Here is a 17,439-nt window from a genome sequence, read left to right on the forward strand (position 1 = left end):
TGATTCTTATCCCAACCAATGCATGAAGTGGAGGAGGGAGCCCGCAAACCCATGACATCTCCTAAAAGCAGGTATGACATCAACTGGTTCCCGAAAAACATCCCTTAGTTGTGCCTACAAATCCTGTCCATAAAGGTCACGGACAGGACAAAGGGTAGCCCTGTTTGAGTGTAACATGCACCAGGAACAGACCTGACTTAATGTGGGCAATGCGGTTTTCAAACCAAAGGATACTAAATAAACTAGGGGTGTAAATCACATCCATCATGGCGATTCGATTCAGTATCGATTTCCTGACCCAACAATTCGATTATTTTCGATACTCAAGAATACACCACGATTCCATTAATCGATTAATTGGTTAATTTTTTTTTTTTTTTTACACCTTACAGGCTAAACAAAGTTTCAAGTTTGAAATAAATCAATGAAAGCTGTAATATCATTATGCATTTTCTTTAGAAACAACAGCAAATAACAGAAGTAGAAAAGTTGCATAAAAAAATACTGCAAAAATACTGCACAATATCAGTGTAATGAGTTCAATGCAATACCTCAGCTCCAGAGAAACTGTCCAACATATTTTTTTAGAATGTAATAAATATACTCAGGAAAGAGAGATGTTGCGTAGAGAGTTAGACAAGAATAAAAATAAACTAGATATAAGGGAATTGTTTCAAAGGTCATCTGGGGATGTAGTTTTTGGTAGTATTTTTAATTTTCTAAGAAGAACGGGTATTTTAGGGAGAATATAATAGTTTGTCTGGTCCATACTCCATTCTGGAAGGTGGCGGTAATGCACCTATAAGTTGTTTACCAACCGCCATAAAAAAAAAAAAAAAAAGAAGAAGAAGTGACGACGTCACCGCCCCTTGAGAGACGCTCCGCTGCACCTCTCCCAGATTGTAGCTGACCGCAAACAGTGCAGCAGACAGGAGGCCGGCTTGATTTGTTTTTATGACCGAAATTGCGGAAAACAACTCGTGAAGTTTGACCCGCTAGAAGAGCGAGGTGCGCGAGACCGCTTGGACCCTTTTTCCAGCTGGATCTCCGCTCTCTTTGGCCCTCATGTCCCTCCGTCGTCGGACTAAACTTGTGCCCACTTCCTCACCGCCTCGGCCGTATCTAGACCCACAGTGTGTAGCTCAGACCACGCTTCAATATTGAGCATAATTTAAAAATGTCTGTGTGAAGCTTGCTGCAACACACTGCTGTAAGAGTATAACCAGGAAGCACGGTAGGAGGGCAAAATAGGTTTAGCGGCACCGCAGCACGGGAGGGAGAATTACGCCCAGGAGCAAATGGATAAAAATAGACAGGAGGAAAAAAAAACATGAATCGATTATCTTGCGGACGTGTCGATGCATCGGATCGTCGGCTTTTGGATCGATGCATCGATACAAAACGATTATTATTTACACCCCTAAAATAAACTGTCAAGCATGGTGGAGGCAGCATCATGCTGTCGGGTGTATGGCTTCAACTTCAAGAACTACATTGAATTACACAAAGTAAACCATTGAATCCAGAAAGAGGACTGCTGGGTGTTCCAACAGGATAATGATCATAAACAAATAATAAGACATATTATTGATAAAAAGGTACCATCAAAGTAAAAGTTTTTAATACATTTTTAAAAATTTAAAAAAAGTTTTCATATCTGTATCACTAAATTAGGTAACATTTATCAAGTTTACTTAGAAGCGATATAGTGTTCTAAAAAACTAAAACCCAATGATAATAAGGACTTTCATACTTGCAATGAATGTTCCTAAACCATTTAGCAGTCTTTAGATTTTACAGAAAGAGTTAGAATAAATTTAAGTTCATGAACTTAACCAAAATTATTTTACCCATTTTAGCTTCCTAAAGTTTCCAACCGCTTCAATAAATTCAAATATAAACTTTTAACCTCAGCTTATACATAGATTTGATGAAATACTCTAATCTAAAATTAAGATGCTAGCTAGCCAAATTGGCCACAATTTCCTAATATTTTAAATACATATATAGGGTAATTGCTGGTCCTGCTTAAAACAAAAAAAAACATATATTTTTAGCTAATGTTATAATGTTGTAGATCAGTGTCATAAAGTGCCCACCTGAAAGCCCTGGGCCATGATTGGAATACCATAGGCAGGAGTTCCTGGATCACGGCAACTGTTAAAGGTTGGATCTACACAAGGACATTAAAAGGTAAACATTAGGCATCACAAGGTTGTGCACACTATGGATGTAGTACTATGTTTGAAAGAAGCTTAATGATTACAACACCAAATTTGCACGCAAATAACAGAGACAATAGCAACTATTCTCTGCAGATTTTTGAGGTTTTTCCATTAGACATTCACAAGGATGAAGGTGAGCAGTCCAAACTAACAGAAACATAAAAATGTAAAACACTGGTGATGAAGTGAATCCATTAATTTGTATGAACCACTAGTGTAGTGTTTCAGGATGTTTCAGTTGAATGGGAGCCGGTGTCCTGCATGCTTAAGATGTGTCCCACCTCCAACACACTACAGTCAAACAGCCGATTTACTTTACTCATTTACTACAATTTTTTTCAAGCTAGCATTCATCCAATACAAATCAATTTAATCTAATATACATTTCCAAAACATCCCTTATTGTAAAAGAGAACTGTGATTGTATTTTTAAGTTACCAATGCAGGTTGGTTGCTGGCCACTCCAAACACCATCTGCTTGACAGAGTCTGGTGGTAGAGCCCACCAGTACATAGGGAGCATAGCAGTAAAACCGGACCTCAGATCTGTAAGTAAAATTAAAAACAAAATCACACAAAAATAACAAGATCCGCTGTGTTTATATTCAGGTTATATCGGTTCATTTTGTTGTACCGATCAGCATGTCCCAAGGAGGCTCGATAGAAAATAGTGTGAAAAAAAGGATGTGTTTTATTTGGAATGCTTAAGTATTTAACAACTGACCCATATGAGAAGATGTTTCCCTCTCTGGATCCTCCTCCAGGTGAACCAGGATCCCCACATAAGACAGCTTGAAGGAAAATAAAACAGTGAGAGTCAACACTTTGCTTCAGGTCCAATGGACTGCACTGTACAATATATATAAAATAGAGAATGCTAACTTACGCAAACACTCTGGAACCTCTCCTGTCCAAGTCCCGTTTCCCTCACAGGTTAACACAGCAGGGATGGACATCTGATAACCGTGAAAGCAACTGTAGCTGACACTGGATCCCCAGGAATAATCTGTCCCTTCAACTTTTCCACTGAGCACATGTGGGGGAGGTCCACAATGGATCACTGAAGCAAACAGTCAAACAATAGAGCTCAGCAAAGTTGCAACAATCTCTGCTTAACCTTTGAAAGTTTGTGTTTGCAGTTCAGATGCTCTTATTAATTGCAAAACAATAATTCAAATGATACAAAGTATACACAACAGCCTGTGTCCTTTAGTTCCTCTTCAAAAGTACATTACACTAAATAATGTAATTTGAGTAAGAAAGATGTGGATTCTTTCAAAAAAAGGGAAATGGTGGCAACTAAATCAACACAGAACTTGCTGAAACTGTTCTATATCTGCTCTGATTAAGTTTTTTTTTCAGCTGAAAGATTAAAAAGTGAAGTCTTGCACAGATACAAGTGTGTTGTAATGTCGTTTTTGCCTTTGGACTATTTTTTTGCTTCCATCACCTTAAAAATCCAGATGCAGATTTGATCTACAACCAGAATAAAACCAGTTAAAAAGAAAAAAAAAATTGTGACTGTGGCACATAACTTGGGTCATGAGTCCAGGTTATGTTGCAACTGTAGAAACCAAGAAAAGTGTAAAAAAATAAAATTAACTTTAAAACTCAAATGAAACAGAAGCAAGACAGTAAATGGTTACTAAGTCATCCAAAAAGCTTTTAATTTTAATATAAAAGGCTGTGAAATATTGCTTTAATAACAGTCAGCGACTGATCTTTGATGCCAGTAGATTTTTTGCCACCTTCAATAAACATCTTAGGCTTGATCATTTAAACCAAACCATCATTGTTCAATAAGGCAAAAAAAAAAAAAAAAAAAAAACTGTAATCTTCCTATATTTTCAGCAAAGAAAAATTATTTTGAATGAAGATTTAGATGATAACCCCTAATTCTTCCCTCTAATACACATTTAGAGCAGCAGTGCTATTTCTGGTAATGATTCACAAAAACCCATGACTATTTTAAAGCTTAATTTCGAAGCTGTCAGTGTTCAGTGATGATATCAGACCGTCGGCTGCTGTCTGAAGATTATTGTGTATTAAAAGGGGGGATCTGTTATCATTTGATCATTTGGCAACTTGTTTTTTATGCATGACGAAGTTATTAAAGATGACGTGCACCCATTTGCACAGCAATTCACACGCAGTGATGTGCAAGCAGATAACTTTGTGACACGATAAACATCTCTGTGTGTGCATGTAACTAACTCCCTGAAATAATGATAACCATCTGCAAAGCTTCAAACGTCTCATAAAGTCAGTGTAATTTCTGTCTAACTAGGAGACAGATGGTGTCATGCTCCATTCACACTGCTCTGACGATGCTCACACATGGATGCAGAGACAACGCTTTTTTTTTTAGATTGCTTGTGACATTCAAACCCAAAATTAGTAAGTTGATTAGCTTGTTGCAAGCAGATGTGGTTGCCTGTTAACCACAGAGTGTAAGAAGTAGATTTATGAGCCCTTCAATGGTTTGAAAGGAAGAACTCAGAATGATTGTATGAAAAAAATTATATATATATCTGTTATAAATAAGAAAGTCTGTGACATCAGGGCTTTTTAGATTATACTGACATTGTTTTATTTACATAATTATTTCTAGCCAAATGCATCTGTTTGCAGCACCCTAACCACCTACTTATTTCTAGCGTCCAGAAGAAGCCGTGCAGGTCCCTAAAGTTATTCTGAGAGACAAAAAAAGAAAGTGTCTCATCTTTCAGCATTGCTTATTCTCCATTCCTATAATTTGTTTGGCTGGTCCACCCCCATCCAAAAGAATAATCTATACACCTGCACACAAGTCATTGCCAGTTTTGTTCAGCATGCAGTTCATCATTTTATTGCTTTGTGACTTCAGGAACAATGGCTGGTGGCTGGCCAGAAGCGACCGGGGATCCAAATTAATCACTGTATGAATGTTTTCTCCTTCATGAAAACAACTTTGTTATTATCGAACAAACTCCAGCTGTCTAAAAATAAAAGAGAGCACTTTTATTGACTTCAGATTTTTTTTAATATTCAAGGCTTGTATTTCTGCAAGTCTCTAATGCCTAAAAGACACTCGTGTTTAGAAATGAAGGATTTGAATTCCTTTATTTCTTCTTTGTGCCCTGCTCTGTATAGAGCACAGTCACATCAAAACCTCGAGGGAGAGGAGTAAACTAGCTCATGTATCTTGGCTTTTTATTACCTAATTAGTATTGCTGGCTCCTTTTCACCTCTTCCATCCCCTCTTCTTGGCTTGGAAATCTTCTTCCTACCTCATTTCTCTTAGTCCAACCTTAAGCTCTTTTGCACTTCCCACCACTGCACCTCTGGTCTCCCTCTTATGCCTTCTCAGACCACTTCCTCCCTGCCTTTATTTTTCTTTTAGGCATTTCTCTCCTGGCACAATACAGCCAGCCAACATTTTTTACGAGCCTAATTCCTTTTCTCACGGTGTGTTTACAGGTTCAGGGGCAGCTATTGATTTGCCTCTCAGTTTTCTCATTGCTTATTTCACTTCTCACCTATTTCCATTTTATTTCCCCCTTGTAACCAACGTGATGGCCCATCAGCATCCCGCCCTTTTTTCATTCTCGTTCACTTGCTTAAATCTTATGTTCTTGATTTCCTAATGCTTGTTCTCTTAATCACGTTGTTGCTCGATGTATACCGTTGTTGTGTTTTTGCACCTCCCTCTGTCCTAAACCCATTTTTTCTCCAATCCACCTCTTTATATCATATATTTTCTCTCCTCCTTTCCTACAGCTTTTTACTTCCCACCCCACAGCCTTCACCTCTTGTTATTACTCTCATTATAAAATCTGTCAAACTGCAACACTGGGTTCTATGAATTCTGTTCATGTGTTTCTATTTTTGCAAATGAAATGTCTTTGCATCGAAACAAAATGAATCTCAACAAAGGAGATAGAAACAGGTAGAATAAAACTTTACTACATTAAGAAAAAACTCTAAATCTAAGAGAAAGGTGAGAACTGAGGGGAAAAGAAGACGAAAAAAAGGGGACAAACGAATGGGATAGAGCTTGAAGCTTATTCCAGTCACCAACTCTTCTTCATTCCTAACACCTATAATTTCCACTTTTCAGTTTCTCTGTCAGTCTCCATCACCAACAGCATTTTTTTTTCTGTTTTACCTCAACAAGTACTTCTTTGGTTCCTTTTCAGCATCCTCTCTCCCCCGATTTTTTTCAGCTTGTTTTTTTTCATTTGGATTTTTTTTTTCTCAGTTCAAAGCCTCTGCTACTGAGAATGCCAGCAGGGGGTTTCTGTTTATGGGAAAAAGGTGGCAGAAAGGATCTCAGGAAACATTTCCCTGTTGAGTACAATGGTCTAAAGTAGGCTGATTTACACTCCCATGGTAGTACAATCTATGTTTTTTCTTGATCTTTTTTATTGTTTTTTGTCACTGCTGGAGATCAGAAATGTTTTGTATGTCTTACAGACTCACACTGTTGGGAGGAGTAATGTCTTATGTCCTGATTTTTCAAAACAGATCTGCAGTCAAGTATCAATCTTTCATTTAATGAATCATTTCACATTGAAATGAAACATTTAAATTAGTATGTGTGTTAGAACAGCTGCAGTATTACTGTGTAGTTTCCTGTGTTGCTCTTCATGGTTCACAACTTTAACTACAGTAAAGATTTTTGCTGTACTGTCATATTGGATTCCTTTCAGTTTATGTTCTATGTGGACCTTATGCAAACAGTATAACTAAAACCTACTAACTTCAAAGCATTTGATTACATTTTATGCCACACACAACAATCCTGATACAATCGTGTGTTGCAAATACTAGTGAAAATTTTTTAGGTTTCAAGAAAGTTAGAATCTGATTCACTCGAAACAAGCAAAAAACTGATGCGATTACTCGTCGTTTTATAAAGCTCAAACAGCTGTTGAAAACATCTTGAAATTTGTTGCCATAAAATATTAAACTTTTTTCTATTATATTCTTATTTCCATACCCCTGTTAACAGGAAGAACAACACTGCATCTAACACAAAGGAGAAAAAATAATAGCAAAGGAATTGTTATTCCTTACGTATCAGGTGTTTCTGAGGAACTCAGAAGGATTTTCCTTAAACATAACATACCAAGTAAATTTCAAGCCCCATAACACAGAACACCAAAAAGCCTGAGTGGCGTTGTTTATGCGGTCCCGTGCAGTGAGGACTGCTTTGGTTCCTACATTGGAGAAATCACACAAGACTGGGACAAATACATTTTGAAGCACAGGAGAGCCAGAGGTTTGGGGGAAGTTTTAGCTGTACAATTGCACCTTAAGAACAAAGGAAACATCTTTGATGACCTTAATATTCAGAGGTTGGACAAAGAGGACAGACAGTATAGAAAGGTGGTGAAATAAGCCTTCTGTCAAGTTATGTGGAGGTTTTTAGAGGACCCAAATGCAGAGGCGGAAGCTGAGGTGGTTTCACATGGGTTAACGAGGGAACAAAGGAACAAAGAGAATCCAGCACTGAGCAACAAGCAGATGAGGAGTATAAATGCCAAACAGAACAAAGAATGGAGTAATCAACTGATTGGGAGCAGGTGTGAACAGAAGGATATAGAAGGGAGCAACAGGAAAGGAGATTGACAAAAGAGGGCAACAGAAAGTAAACAGGAAATACATAAGATCTTAATTATAATCAGAAAACAAATGGAGTGACAAAATGAAAATGAAACCAATAAACTAGAAAACACAGAAAGACATGAATCAATGTGTAACTGAAAACTAAAACAGAACCAAAAAGTGCAGAATCATGACACCTCTGTCAAAAAAAAAAAAAAAAAAAAAATCACTGAACATAGGAAGGGGTTTGTGATTTAAGGTTCCAAACATCCACAATTCTGTCCTGGAACTAATTTAAAGAGATTGCACAAGCATTTGTTTCATGATTTAGATGGCCAATGACACATAAGATTGACTGATTGGTCCTTAAATTAATTCTAACTTGGAATGTGCTTAGGAGGACTGGCCTCCAGGGGCTTAAAAACAACAGCGCTCCGACTGACAGCATAGACAAAGGCTGTGTCCAAATGTCCGCCCTAACCCCTAAATCCCTCAATCACTATACAGAGTAGGTGCTATATAGTTGACTTTATAGTGAACTCCGTTAACTGACCACTACTTTTACTTTTGGTCACAGGACTTCTACCTGTACGGTGCTTATACCATCTTTGTTCTATCTTGCCACCAAAACAACTCCCATGATGCTTTGAGAGGAGAGCTCTTTCAAGAAAACTGAGTCCAAGTACGACTGCCTCCAATTTAAACCTGTTTTATGAACTCTGTCCTGTTTTTCTTCTCCTTTGCACACTCATTTGGACAATAAAAGAGCTTCCCTGCAACACTGCTAGAAGCTCATCTAGATGAATGTTTTCCTTTTTGCCAAAGTGTATATATAATGCTGTGGAATTTCTAATGTCCTTCTCCTTACTAATACCTTTATATAAAAATATAATTTATCATTTATTTAATAATATTATTATTTGATTATCTGCAACTTCTCTGTAGGCTATGGTTTAAATTAAACATTAACTTAACCAAAATGTGCCAAGAATTAGCAGAACTTTGTAATCATCTAATAAAATTCACTATTCCTGAAGGTATGAACGTAATAAGTCAGATTGCTTTAAGTGAGTCAAAAGATCTATTTAAAGTTGTTTTTACTCATTCAACAAGAATGTTTTTTTTTTCTCATTGCCTCTTTTTGCACAAAGCCCTGCTACTTCTGTGATCTAACTAACAGACTTTTGACTCATAGTTGAAATTAGCCAGTTTTGCCAGTGCTTACAGATGAGAGCAGTTGTGGTTTCTCATTGACAGAACTGGACACTCCCAGAGGTGCCATTATTGAACCATGAGCAGATGGCAAACTGCCTTCGGATAGCAAATCTTCTACTTATGTTGCTTTCTGATACCTTTGCAGCTGGGTTTGGTTTGGTTCCAGGTTCCATCTTTAGTGCAGCTCAAAACACTGCGTCCAGCTGGTTCCATTACGTGGCCGGGGTTACAGCGGTAGGCCACTGTGCGGTTGAAGGTAAATTCTCTTCCTAAATAGATGCCATTAGCTATAGGTCCAGGGTCTCCGCAACTGATCACTAAAGAAAAGAAAAAGAAAGAAAAAAAATGTTAAAAAAGAAAGGTTCATCTACAGTATGTGAATATCAGAGTTTTTTTGGTCATGTTGACTTAATCAATTTCCCTTACAAAGGGAACAACATTATTTAAAGACCTAAAAATTGGAAAAGCTTGTAGTGGCTTTTTCACAGAGAAGCCTCTTTAAGCACTCTGGTGCAAACTCCTGCATTTTCCCCCTCCAACTCTTTACATTTTATTCTTTCTACTCCTATATGTTTGTCCCTTGGCCATGTTAACCAACCAGAAGTTTTTACCTAACATACTTGTCCTTTTCTGCAAAAAGCATCCTGTAACATCACCGGATATCAATCCAATCTGTTAGCCTTAATCAATCACAAATATTCTGACTTACTTATTAAGGTAAGCTTACTCTTCTTAAGATTATTGAAGCCCTGCAACACTTCATGTTAAAAATACTAACCAATTGTGTCAAAGCATTCCTACCAGTGCAATCTGGGGGCTGACCCGTCCACGTCCCATTTGTTGTGCAGTGTCTTGTGGTCAGGCCCGACGTTTTGAAGCCTTCCCAACATGCGTAAGCCACTGAGCTGCCAAAGGTGATGCCGTCACTGAACACAATTCTTCCATAGGCAGGGGTGCCAGGGTTACCACAGGATACAGCTAAGGATTTAGGAAAAAAAAAAAAAAAAACATACCCGTCAGCGTTGATTAACGGAGGAATTCACTGCAAAGCGAGCTATTAGTGTCTTCCTGTCAATCAGTGCTGATCAGCTCTGGGCTGCAATAATGAGATTATCACTGCAGACAGCTGGAAATACCCTAAACTGTATCCTTTATGAAAAGGCTGATTGATGAATAAAGGTCATTGACCTAATTCCTAACAGTGAGTGACAGATACAAGGGTTACATTTGTGCACTTAAGACTAACTGGAAGTTCAGAATAAATCAACATCTATCAAAGGGCTGCTGCTTAAAACATTAAAAACATACAGGCAAATGTTGCCTGGTTCTTCCTTCTGGTAGAAAAATCAAATTGTTGGTTTAGGAAAAAATTTATGAGCATTATACTTAACATTTGCACACAAATCAAATGAAAAGAAAAATGAAACAGGATCGCTCTGACTGCTGGGTTGTAGAGTGACTTTATTATTTAAAACTTGAGGAAAGTGAGGAATACGACAGAGGCCTTTTAATTTTTGATAACAACTGGTCTACGGATTGCATTACAAAACTGTCAAGAAGGGCACTTTAAGCAGACAGGAAAGGTCTAAACTACTGATTCATTGAACTTTAGTTTGCTGGCAAAGCACATTAACTGAGCTGGGACGAATTAGCAACCTCCCACAGCGCATTTCACTAATAAGTTCATGACAGCCGACAGCCCTTAACAATCAGCCACCTATTGATTGGACTCATTTGTTAGGACCCTTTTAAAGCTTGGTCCAACAGTAAATTTGTGCTGTTTTCAGTTAGGGTGTTAGGATGTGTGCTGTAGCAGCAGACTCTGGATGGGTATGTGTTTGTAAGTATGGATTTGTGTTTTCTCATGTCCAAGTGATGAAAGTCCCCCCCTTCCTGAACCAACTTTTAACTACTATTAGCCTAATGAAAAATAAATATAGATAGACGTAAATAATTACCTTGCACAAATAGGCACGGGCAAAGGCAGACAGGCATCCTCAAGGCATGTGTGTGTTTTACGATGTTAAGACTAACAGGCTACATTTCTTTGTTAGAGTTTTAGTTTGTGTAAACCATTTACTTGAGTTTATGTAATATGACTCCTAATAAACCCACTGGTACCCTATAATATTGTCCTCGCCATAAGTAAATACAACCCAAATGTATTGATTTCTGACATGAAGAAAAATTACATTACATTTTTCCATTAAAGCTTGGATTTTTTTTAAAACAGCAATCATTTCAGGTTTGACAAGACATTTTGAAGTGTAATTAATCAACAGGTGAACATTACTAAAATATTAAAAGTCAGACATCATGATGGCAAGCATAAAAATGACCTTTATATCATAGTAAACTGTTCTTTTTACACATTTACATCAGTACACATTTACTCCACTAATTACTTTTGACAGTCCTTTAGTCAACTGGAGGCTGATACTGAAGGACTCATCCCTTGAAAAAAAACTTTAGTCTAACTAGCAAATAGACTGAAGGTTGTGTGTTTTATTCAGCTGAAATTGGGAGAACAGTGTGAGGTTCCAGTGACTGCAGCTGTAAAGCAACCATCTCTCAACTTCTCTACATTTTCACTGGTCCATATAGTGTCTTTAAAGGTTTTGGCTATGAAGAATAAACTTTATTAAAAGTTTATATATAATTATTAATTATTAGAGAAATTTATTTAAAGGCTTTGACATCTACATTTTTCTTTTTATTCCATTTACATAAATTATTGCTAAGAATCATTAAATCACATTACACCAGATATATTTTTTTGGTTTTCTTTTTTGTATAAGGTTTGGTGATGTTGAATTTTTTGGTTAAATTTCTGTTTTTTGATACGGAAAACATTAAAGAGCCTCTTCCTTTATATAACCAAGAGCATAGCGATCGCATAATTAATTTCTCTGTGGATTGAGAAAAATGTTTTTATTGCTGAGCTTAGCGAAACCAAAACAGAATATGTCTCCCCCAAAAATAAACCCCCTCTATAAAATTGTTCAAAGGTAGTTTATGTCATTGCGTTTTGCTTGGTTTGGTGCTGAAATCTTGACAGAAAGCTGAGCCTATCGATTCAAACTTTATCTTGATGACTGGTTGGAGTGCTGATATCCAAATAGCACAAGCTTTTTACATTCGTTGTATGTTTAACTACCCGCCAATCAGTTGTGTTAGTGGTGTTTAAACACACACATGGGATTGAAAAAAAAAATGTAAATCCCTTCATTATCCCACAATGGGGTAAATGCACTCTCTGCATTTTGACCCATCCCCTTGGGTAGCAGTGGGCTGCCATTGTGTGGTGCCCAGAGAGCAGTGTGGGGTTGAGGGTCTTGCTCAGGAACCCTGTGTGGAGGCTATGGGGATCGAACCGGGTACTTGCAACCCTCTCATCGAACAAAAGCAGTGCTCTTGACAACTAGGCCATCACTCCCGAGACATGTTATATGTCATATGCTATATACTAATTGTATGAGAAAGGCTGCAACAAAATACTTATTTGCTGATCAATTAATGTTCTGACTTAATTAACCAATGAATAGCCCGTTCATAACAATAAATTCCTTTACATTATTCAGCTCTACATATTTACCTAAATTAGCTGACTTTAAACTTATATTAATAGAAGTTATATAATATATTATATACATAATATATTTATACTATATCTGTGTGTAATGGATCTATAGAAATTCCCTCCCAGAATTTAATTACTAAAGTCAATTATTTTTTGAAGAGTTTTCTAATTTAGTGATTTTTTTTTTCTTGCAGTGCGAATATGAGCCTGAACCTGTGAGAAAACTGGAGAAGCTCAGATTTTAACACATTCATAAGTCATGTCTACATGGCTTCATTCCATAAACACTCTCTGTTACAGCGTGCAAGAATGAACAATGAGCAAGCTTCTCCACCACATTACGGAAAATGTATAGAGCGCAGTGTGAAGACTTTTTGTTTGATATAGGATCCGTTTTTTTTTTTTACTTTCACCTCTGTAGTTAATGCTGCTTTATTTGCTGAGAAAACCCCTATGCTCTTTAGCTCCAGGGCCTCAGCTGATTTATATTTTCACATTGCATGGTGAAAACTCCATATCCAAAAATGCATTATAGGTTTTCTCAAAATGTGAAAACAGTCATTTTATTGCATATTTCATTCCTGCTGTAATATTTTAAGGAAACTGGGTTCAAACCCAGAGGTAATGAGCCAGAAATAGTTTGATATCAAAATGTTTCACCTAGACAAACAGTTCTCCATATGCAATGCTATCTCATCAGAGAGCCTGTATAAATCAGGCAACAGCTTTTTACAATAAGAGAGGTTAAAATAGCATCTGTATAAATAGATTACTGTTTACAAAGGCACATAAGCATTTGATAAGTTTCAATGAAGAATCTCTTCTTTGATTTTCCAAGATAAAAAAACCCTTTGTATTGTGACAGGAACATACTGTAAAGATCTTCTTCCTGATCAGCACATAAACAAATTGTTAGAGATTCAAATAAATGGTCAGTGCCACACTTCTCACCTTGACACACAGGCTGTGTACCACTCCAGCTGCCATTAAGAAGACAAGTCCTCTCAGCTGAGCCAATCAGATTATACCCAGCCTCGCAGCTAAAACGCAGGAGGCTCTTGGTCTTAAATTCATCTCCTCCCAATCGGGTGCCATGTGGAGGGATCCCAGGGTCGCCACATATTCCAGGACTAGCCCCTATAGTGAAAAAAGAAGTGGTCATTTGCTGTACAAAGTGCAACAACAATCATGCCAAAGTGAAAACATGCGGACAACCTTTCAGTAATCATCATAGCATAAAAGATTAAAATAAAAGAGAAAAACACACACTGAACTGTATCAGTTTTCATAGGAATCTTAAATCTACTCAATAGATTTGATGTGAAGACAGATATGCATTAACATGATGTATATTGTTTGTGACTCATTTCATAGCTTGACAGGAAGAGAAAATAATTTTGACAAAAAAACATTATATACTACACCAAAAAAGGCAGACATTGAAAAATATAACATCTCAACGTTACAATAATAAATTGATATCCAAGCTGATTTGGATTTTTTTTTTTTTTTTTTTTTTGATTTTCAATACTCTAATAATCCCAGAGGGAAATTACTTCTCTGCATTTAACCCATCCCTGAGGGGAGCAGTGAGCTGCCATTGTGAGGCGCCCGGGGAGCAGTGTTGGGGTTAAGGGTCTTGCTCAGGGACCATCTGTGCCATGCATCTGTGCATTGCCTGGATAAGCTCTTAATAACATGATGGTTGCTTTCCTGGTGTTAGGATAGAAAGCACTAAACTCTGCAGAGGTCCAGAGTTGATATATATATATATATCAAAAATGTTTACATAGTCTTTCATAAACAGTGTTTGTCTACTGCTACTTGATGTTACACTAATACATGCATATACACAGACCTGCTAACTTTGAGGAACTATATTTTTTGGTTTCAGGCCATACTAAATTCCTCTGACTCTTAATCCATTGAGCATGTCACAATTGTAACTGCTCAAACTCAGCAGGATTTGTGAGTTTAACAGGGTGCAGCTCCAAATGCAGACTCTTGCATCTCATGGAGGTCTTTAGCTGCAGGTTGGAATTTGCCCTGCTGAGTGCTGTTTTGAGGCTGGAAGAGGAAGCTTACTGCACTTCAGCTATTGAGACAGCAGCTGCAGAGTTTTAAAATGATAGGTTTTTGGTACTGTAGGATTTGTGTTCGCCTGCTCCATTACTTCAAAACTGTAGTGAACAAGAATTGCTCCAGTGACTTATTCCCTATTGCAATGAATTAGCCAAACAGCACACAGTCAAGAATAGTAATGTGGGCATTTAACTGGAGAAACAGAAGACTCAGATAAAACTGCTGCCTTTTCTTACCAGAGGGAATCTGATCAAAACCCTTTTATCTGATATGGGAGAATTTTTATATGACACAACAACAATGTCACTAAGTGAACAACAATTGGAACAACAAACAGTGTCAAACAGAACATGTTCACCATCTATTAGGATTCTAGTAATAAATTCTGGAGATTACTAATAGTAATTATGAACTTGTTCAATTCAGATTGGGGGGAGGACACATTAAGCCATTAAAATTACTATTCTGTGAGGATAATCATCCACATGTTATTGGACACCCACATTCCATCTCATTTTAACAGTGTCACAGACACCTATACACACAAAGACATCCTCAGACAGAAATACAAGGTGCACATTATGTAAATAGTACATGATACATCTCTATGTAGTTAGTTTCTCTCAAAACATCTCAAGCTAACCTTGATTTGTGCTTAACGCGCACACATTAGGCGCAGAAACTGAGATGTAGATGCAAAGTCTGCATCTTTTATAAGCAATGTTGCTTTCCTACTTGCGCCTAAAAGGCTGGCCGGCTCAACAGGCCGGACAGCACAAATCCCAAGCTTACAGTACAACACCACACTATATGAGGAAATAAGAAATACAGCCATTTCCAACTTTTTCAAAGCCTCTTTGTGTGACACAAGAGCCAATTTGCTGACAATTTGTTGATCACAGTGATTTTTCTGGCCTAAATCATAAGATGTCTAGATGTTTCTTTTTGTAAACCCTCACCAAAATTGTCGCTATTCCACCATGTTTTTCCACACAGAGCTGTCTGCGTAGTTACAACTTTTCCTAGGAGTGCTGTGAGAAAATTCTGTCTGTATGGATGCAAGGGAGAGGTAGCTAAAATGAAGTAATATGGCCATGTGGACCATGCAGACACATAAAATATAAATCAAGCTTAAACAGGGTTTCTTCTGAGGGTGACAGTACATTTTTAAGGATGTCCATTATGGATACAACTTTCCTTTATTAGTGTTTTTTATTTCTGCCTGTATTCTACATGTACATTCTGGGCTGGATTTTTCAATAAAAAAACTCATTATGGGTCGATAATGACAGCAAAATGTACAAAACTGATTCTCTTAAATTGTCCTTATACTATAAAACCCTTTCTTCAGATAGATATTCCACATGCTACTCAAAATGATGGGAATACTGCTGGTTAAAGAAGGTATTGTTTAAAAAAGGGGCAATGTGGTCATGGGATGGTTTGTTTTTGATAAGCAAGAGATCAGTAATTATAATCAAGGATATAAACAGCTTGCTGCAGTTATTCAGTTATTACACTGATTAACTGATATTAAATTACGATCTCCTCAGGTGTTTTATTTATGGCCCAAACTGAGAAAAATTCTTTATCTGTTCCTGGGACACACTCATGCAGTAAGAGTTGGAGCTAACTGCTATTAATCTGTAGGAACATTAACAGAGGAAAGATTAATGCTCAACTATAATGGGCTGCAATTAGTGTAGAACTTAAGGTAATCTAATTACTCATTATTTATTATAGCTTTCAATAAAGTAAGTTAGTTCAATCGAAAAATTACTCCACAGCAGTTTCAAAGCGCTTCGTTCTAAGTAAAGTCTCGCTTCAATGAAAGTAGAAATTACTACCACACAACTGAGTTAGATAACCACAAACAAACATAATAGTGGAAAAAAGGTTATTTTAATGGTTGGTTGGATACCATAACCCTCTCCTTACTGTGTCCGTCTCTCTTTGCAGAAGCAAATATTCATGGCAGTTTGATGAATATTTCTCCTCCAAAATCCAGTGAAAGCCATTTACAAATGATTTTGTTAATATTTTCCCTCTATTCAACCCTTTTCTGTTTTAACACAAAAAGGCAAATCCTTCTTTAAAAAATTAAAGAAACGTGATCGGACTGCTTCAATATTGCTGCTTTGGACTATTTTGTCATTGAAATCAGCTCTCCTTAGCAACAGTTATGTCCAAAACCTTACAAATAAATTCTATTTTGCATTTGATTGCAGTTGACAAATACCACTTCCGCATTTATTCCATACATTAAGTTTAAAAGAATAACAGACACTTGTCCTGTCTGCAGTCAATGATATAACTTATTCTATCAATTTTACACATCTGTATTGAGGGTGCTTTCTAGGATAAGCAGAAACTACATTGCTGTCTAGATTACTTTAAAAAGAATTAGTTACATTTCCATGTTTACAATGTAAGTTGATGCATCTAGTTTAAGTAAACAATTTCTGTTAGGTTATGCAAAAGCGCATACTTTAAGACTTGATTCATGCTAATCATACTACAAAAACAAGAACCGATTTAATTAAACAAGTTAATTTAACTACCTGTGCAGTAGGGTGGTGCTCCGCTCCAAGTGCCATCCTCCTTGCAATAACGTGTAGAATTGCCGACTAGAACCCCACCAGGCAGACAGGAGTACTGCAGCACAGAGCCATACGTCCAACTGTGGGTCCCAGAGACTACTGCATTAGGTGGTACACCCGGATCACCACAGGAAATAGCTATGGAGATA

The 17,439-nt window shown here is 37.2% G+C and overlaps 1 protein-coding gene across 1 annotated transcript in view; it reads right to left on the bottom strand.

Moving 5' to 3' along the window:
- Positions 1-17,439, bottom strand: part of LOC119797587 (CUB and sushi domain-containing protein 1-like) — a 404,138-nt gene that overhangs the window by 18,957 nt on the left and 367,742 nt on the right. The window contains exons 57-64 of the mRNA XM_038306729.1: positions 17,252-17,428; positions 13,560-13,745; positions 9,830-10,006; positions 9,166-9,345; positions 3,111-3,284; positions 2,949-3,015; positions 2,664-2,770; positions 2,100-2,173 (exon numbers count right to left, since the gene is read on the bottom strand). Coding sequence (XP_038162657.1) covers positions 2,100-2,173; positions 2,664-2,770; positions 2,949-3,015; positions 3,111-3,284; positions 9,166-9,345; positions 9,830-10,006; positions 13,560-13,745; positions 17,252-17,428 — 1,142 coding nt within the window. The remainder of the gene's footprint in view (positions 1-2,099; positions 2,174-2,663; positions 2,771-2,948; positions 3,016-3,110; positions 3,285-9,165; positions 9,346-9,829; positions 10,007-13,559; positions 13,746-17,251; positions 17,429-17,439) is intronic.

The sequence above is a fragment of the Cyprinodon tularosa genome, unplaced genomic scaffold (genome assembly GCF_016077235.1).
Source record: "Cyprinodon tularosa strain WSP-4 unplaced genomic scaffold, ASM1607723v1 ctg59, whole genome shotgun sequence".
In the NCBI taxonomy this organism is placed as follows: domain Eukaryota; kingdom Metazoa; phylum Chordata; class Actinopteri; order Cyprinodontiformes; family Cyprinodontidae; genus Cyprinodon; species Cyprinodon tularosa.